The sequence below is a fragment of the Poecilia latipinna genome, unplaced genomic scaffold, assembly GCF_001443285.1.
Source record: "Poecilia latipinna isolate Pla-1442-1.1 unplaced genomic scaffold, P_latipinna-1.0 Scaffold4983, whole genome shotgun sequence".
In the NCBI taxonomy this organism is placed as follows: domain Eukaryota; kingdom Metazoa; phylum Chordata; class Actinopteri; order Cyprinodontiformes; family Poeciliidae; genus Poecilia; species Poecilia latipinna.
Window position 1 is genome coordinate 1 of NW_015117599.1, and position 5813 is coordinate 5813.

Genomic DNA, 5813 nt, shown 5'->3' on the forward strand with positions numbered 1-5813 from the left:
GTAACCATTCAGCGAGATATAGGAGTTTGTTTTAAGTAAATGATTCCTTAATATTAACAAAAAATGATTTTGGAAAATTATTTCATTTATAAGAAGGGAAAAATGTCTTGTTACAAGTGAAATAATCTGCCAATGGAACTAATACATTTTCATCAAACTTTAAGGACACCAGTCGATCATGTAGACATAGAGTTTAGTTCAATTCTTTGATTTTTCTCGAACAGGCATTTCAAAGATTCAAAGCAACATAAACATTTTTCTCTTAAAGTATTTCTCTGACTGGAATAGCAGACATATTTCCTCCATATCTTCCTTGTATCACAGTAGGTCCAGTCTGTTCGCATATTTCTTTACCCATCCCTCCTACTTATGGGTGTAACCAACAAAAGCTGACAGATAATGTTGTCAGAGTTTCTGCCCAGAGTTCAGTTTGTGTTTTAAGGACGTGAAACTGACACAGTGACTGCCACTGAGAGGAGAAATGGCAGAACAGGCAGTTCAGATGGACCGAAACACCTTCGACTGTTCGATCTGTCTGGATCTACTGACCGAGCCGGTGACTATTCCCTGTGGACACAGCTACTGTATGAACTGCATTGTGGGTCACTGGAATGAAGGAGTCTACAGCTGCCCACAGTGCAGGAAAACGTTTACACCGAGGCCTGTTCTGGAGAAAAACATCATATTAGCAGCTGCAGTGGAGCAACTGAGGAACAATCGACACCAAGCTGCTGCTGCTTCTGCTGCTCCTGCTGATCACCGCTATGCTGGACCTGACGATGTGGCCTGTGATTTCTGCTCCGGAAGACAACTGAAAGCCATCAAGTCCTGTTTAATCTGTCAGGCCGCTTACTGTGAGGAACATTTGGAGCCTCATTATGAAGATTTCTATCTAGAGAATCACATTCTGGTGGAGCCGGTCAAGAACCTCCATCAGAACTCTTCTTCAGCAGATATCCTACATGGTCTGTTATGGCCTGAGGTTGAACTCTACACTGATCACTGTATTTTACTGTCAGAACCAGAACCAAAGACCAGAGTGGACTTCTTAAAATATTTACGAGAAATCACACTGGACCCAAACACAGCACACCCTCAGCTGGTACTATCGGAGGGGAACAGGAAGGTCACTTTTGCACGTCAACAGCAACAGTGCTTCAGTCACCCAGACAGATTCACTGAATGGTTTCAGGTTCTGAGCAGTGAGAGTCTGACTGGACGTTGCTACTGGGAGGTGGAGTGGAGAGGGAAGGGGGTTTCTGTAGCAGTCGCATACAAGAACATCAGCAGAACAGGAGGTGTGAATGAATGTGGATTTGGACATAATGATAAATCCTGGGCTTTACTTTTTGACATAAGTAGCAATTCGTTTTGGTACAACAACATCAAAACCCCCATCTCAGGTCCAGTTTCCTCCAGAGTCGGAGTTTATCTGGATCACAGCGCAGGTGAGCTGTTCTTCTACAGCGTCTCTGAATCCATGACTTTGCTGCACAGAGTCCAGACCAGATTCACTCAGCCGCTGCTGACTGGAGTTAGGATGTACAACACGGCACTTTCTGCTGAGTTCTGTGAACCCATAGAAACATTATTCACTTAAATCTCATCACTTTTATTGTTGTTCGATATCAAATGCACAGAAATGAGTTTATTCTGACATTTATGTGCGGACAGTTTTTTTTCTGTATCCATGTTGAAAATAGTTAAACCATCTGATCATTTTTGATTTTGTTGAGCCCTGACACACATGAAACAACAGATATTGTCTAATTAATCCTTCAGGCTGCTGACAGATTTTGTTTGTATTTCCTTTTAACTCATGTAAAGCAATTTGAATTGCCTTGTTGCTGAAAATGTGCTATATAAATAAAATTACCTTACCTTAGCTTACCTTACTTTACCTTAATTATAGACTTGAGTTTATTTTATGTGTTGTGTTCTTGACATTTTTTTTGTGGTAAACCGAATAACACTCATGTTGTTTCATTGTCTAGAATCTCTCTGTGATGGCACACTGCCACCTACAGGATAGTTTGTTATTACAAGACACAGAATCCAATAATTGTGATTATGGATTAAGGAGAGTGGTGCAGGTGGTAGAGCTGTTGCCTTGCAGCAAGAAAGTCCTGGGTTTGATTCCCAGGGTCTTTCTGCATGGAGTTTGCATGTTCTCCCTGTGCATGGTGGGTTCTGTCCAGCTTCCTCCAAAACATGACTGTCAGGTTAACTGGTTTCTCTAAATTCTCCCCAGGTGTGTGTACATGGTTGGTTGTCCTGTCTGTCTCTGTGTTGTCCTGCGACAGACTGGCAACCTGTCCAGGGTGAATTCCACCTTCACCTGGAACGTTAGCTGGAGATCAGCACCTCCTGACCTAAGGGACAAGGGTGTACAGAAAATGGATGGATTTATTAAAGAGAACTTCTGACACATTTCTGTTATACCTTCATCAATATTAGTTATGAATATCTTCTGGATCACCATAAATAAACTTCCTATTTGTCTAATTCATTGTGAGATTTTGTGTCTATTTATTCAACATTTTAGCTGCAAACAGAGTTTTTGAATTAAAAATGTTAATTTTGTCATCTTTCATTGTATAAATCAATACTATTCATACTTACACTAATTAAAACTTGTCTTATTTTGTAATATTATTTGTTATATATATTTAAGCAAACTTTTCACTAAATATGTTGATAAATACTAATCTGGGTGTGTTGCAGTTAAAGAACTCCAGACTTAATTATATAAAAAAAAATTCTTTATGAATCATCTCTTCCAAAATATTTTCAGTCTTAAGAAGCTGAAATGTTCTTTGTCTGTCTGATGATGGTTGAGGATCAATATGAATCATATAAAAGTCCTGAAGGGAAAGTTTGTTTCCAGAAGACTGAAATTCCCTCTCTGTAACTCACAGTGTTTGTTTCTCTGTATGGTGGAAAATAATACTTTAATTTGTATAAATGGAGGCAGTTCAGGCTGGAAGATGAGGAGTTGGAGCTGAAAAGATGGGAAGTGTGAGGAGATCCTGGAAATCTGATCCAGGTTTTTATATTTACAGTACAGAAAAAACACACAAATACAGAAAGAATCAAAAATGAATTTTATTTAGAGATTAAAAACACAGATTAATTATATGTAAGTAAAAATAGTAAAGCAATACTTAACAATTTCTCTACACCATGTACACAATTGTCCTGTAGAGGGCAGCATCCCGCCAAAACCACAGCTAAAATCTGCGTGACTACGGCAGCCCCCATGACTGTTTTATTCTGATTTGTCCAAAATCTTTTGTGCTAAAAGCAACAATCATAAACGTTCTTTTGCTGATCATCTTAAAGAAGAACGTCAAGAAATGAATAGATTCAACAAAACCAGAAAATCAGATTTTAAGAAAAACAATGGTCATCTATTCAGTCTATTGATTTCTCAGAACTTTAGACATAAACTCACAATGATCATAAAAAAGAAAAACAACAAAAATCAGAATCAAACTCAATGATCCTTTAGTATATCTTGACTACTTGGCTTTCCAAAACTTTGCAGAACCTCCAGGAAACACAGAAACCCCAGCATGTAGCGGCTCAGTGAATCTGGTCTGGACTCTGTGGATCAGAGTCATGGTTTTAGAGACTCTGTAGAAGGACAGAATACCTGCTCTGTGGTCCAGGTACACTCCAACTCTGGAGGAAACTGGACCTGAGACGGGGCTCCAGATGTTGTTGTGACCAAATTTAGAAGTATTTTTATAACAAGAAAATGCCCAGGATTTGTCATTATATCCAAATCTACATTCATTCCCATCTCCTGCTCTGCTGATGTTGTTGTATGCGACTGCTACAAAAACCCCTAAACCGCTCCACTCCACCTCCCAGTAACAACGTCCAGTCAGACTCTCTTTACTCAGAACCTCAATGAAGTGAGTGAATCTGTCTGGATGACTGGGATAAAACTGATACTGATCCATCACCGTAACCTTCCTGTTCCCACCTGACAATGCCAGCATTATGTTAGCCGTGTTTGGATCCATTGTGATTTCACTTGAATACATTAAGAATCCATCTCTGGTCTTTGGTTCTGGTTCTGACAGTAGAACATCCACCTCAGTGATTTTCAGTGAGATGTTTGTCCATGAGTCTCTCAGGACGTCCTGTAGTTTCTCTCTGAGCTCTGACACAGCTGCTGTCACGTCCTCAAAGTGTCTCAGAGGACGGATGTTGATGCTGGATGAGTGTGTCGACTCACTGAGCGCTGGCAGTGAGGGGTAGTTGAGGAGAAACTGGTTGTGATCCTCTGTGTGTGAGAGCTGCTCCAGCTCAGCATCTTTCCTCCTCAGCTCAGTGATCTCCTGCTCCAGCTTCTCCTGAACATCTTTGACTCGACTCACCTTAGTTTCCTGCTGGGATCTGATCTGCTGCTTCACATCAGAGCTTCTTTTCTGGAGGAGACGGATCAGCTCAGTGAAGATCTTCTCACTGTCCTCCACTGTTTTATCAGCAGAGTGATTGATGGCCTCCACCTCCTGCTGAAGCAGCTTCACATCTTTCTCTCTGTCCTGGATTCTCTGCTGGATGTTTCCTCGTCTCTCCTCCAGCTCTCTCTGCCTCTCAGCTCTTTCTGCTGCAGCTGACACTGTGTTGTGGCCTTTATGTTCATCCACAGAGCAGAGATAACAGATACACTTCTTATCCTTGCGGCAGAAGATATCAATCACCTTACCATGCGTAGAGCAGATGTTCTCCTGGAGGTTCTTGGACGGCTCCACCAGCTTGTGTTTCTTTAAAGGAGCCACTTCATAATGAGGCTGAAGGTGTTTCTCACAGTAAGAGGCCAGACAGAATAAACAGGACTTGATGGCTTTCAGTTTTTTCTCAGTGCAGAAATCACAGGCCACATATCCAGATCCAGCAGAGCAGAGATCAGCAGGAGCAGCTTGGAGTCCAGTCTTCTTCAGCTGCTCCACTAAAGCTGCTAATATGGTGTTTTTCTCTAGATCAGGCCTTTGTGTGAAGATTTTCCCACACTGAGGACAATGATAGTTCTTCTTCTGCTCACCTTCATCCCAGAAGCTTTTAATACAGTTCATACAGTAGCTGTGTCCACAGGAAGTCGTCACCGGATCCGTCAGTAGATCCAGGCAGATCGAACAGGAGAAAGTTTCTCTGTCCAGCTGAACTGTTTGCTGCGCCATTTTTCCTCTCACTAACAACGACTGTGTGAGTTTCACTTCATGAGAACAGAAACTAGTTTGAGCTCTGAGCTACCAATCAGGTTTCAGTGCAGAGAGGCAGCAGCCAATCAGCTTTCACCTTCAGCATGTGTTGGCTCCACCCAGTTTCAAGTTTCAGATCAGGAAGGGAGAAAACAAGGAAACCTGGAAATAAAGAGGAGCTGCTGGTTTTAAATGCAGGAAGAAAAAGGAGGATTTTCATGGACTGATTCCAGGAAGAGGACTGGTTTGAGATTAAAACAATAAACAATTTTATTCTGTTCAGTTCAGTTCAGAAAAGTGTATCTATAATTTATTTAACATCAGATAAGATAAGAAATCTTAAATAGAAACTCAGAGTAATGGTGCTAAAGAACAAACAGAAATGGTTTAAATGCTTTGCAATTTGAATTAAAAAAAATCTGAATTTGATTTTCTCGAGATTTGTAGATATTAACTTGCAATTAATAAATCAATAAATGGCAGAAAGATCCTTTCCACATCAGCCAGTATTTCCAGGAATGTGAAAATAAACATATTAAAGACAATCCTGCTGCAAGGATCAGCCAGGATCCTGGGAGACAAAATAAATCACAAATAAAG

The 5813-nt window shown here is 40.8% G+C and overlaps 2 protein-coding genes and 1 long non-coding RNA gene across 3 annotated transcripts in view; 2 read left to right on the forward strand and 1 right to left on the reverse strand.

Moving 5' to 3' along the window:
• The first annotated feature begins 432 nt into the window (after positions 1–432).
• Positions 433–1895, forward strand: LOC106943206 (E3 ubiquitin/ISG15 ligase TRIM25-like). Its single transcript, XM_015026547.1, has one exon. The coding sequence runs from the start codon at positions 482–484 to the stop codon at positions 1598–1600; it is 1119 nt and encodes a 372-aa protein (XP_014882033.1). The 5' UTR covers positions 433–481; the 3' UTR covers positions 1601–1895.
• A 1189-nt stretch (positions 1896–3084) lies between these two features.
• Positions 3085–5813, reverse strand: part of LOC106943205 (tripartite motif-containing protein 16-like) — a 6180-nt gene continuing 3451 nt past the window's right edge. The window contains exon 3 of the mRNA XM_015026546.1: positions 3085–4833. Coding sequence (XP_014882032.1) covers positions 3522–4833 — 1312 coding nt within the window. The 3' untranslated portion in view covers positions 3085–3521. The remainder of the gene's footprint in view (positions 4834–5813) is intronic.
• LOC106943207 (uncharacterized) overlaps positions 4696–5813 on the forward strand; it is a 3583-nt gene continuing 2465 nt past the window's right edge. The window contains exon 1 of the long non-coding RNA XR_001423849.1: positions 4696–4748. This is a non-coding gene — a long non-coding RNA (uncharacterized LOC106943207). The remainder of the gene's footprint in view (positions 4749–5813) is intronic.

Coding starts and splice junctions, on each gene's coding strand:
- LOC106943206 (XM_015026547.1), top strand. CDS start 482: ATGGCAGAACAGGCAGTTCAGATGGACCGAAACACCTTCGACTGTTCG.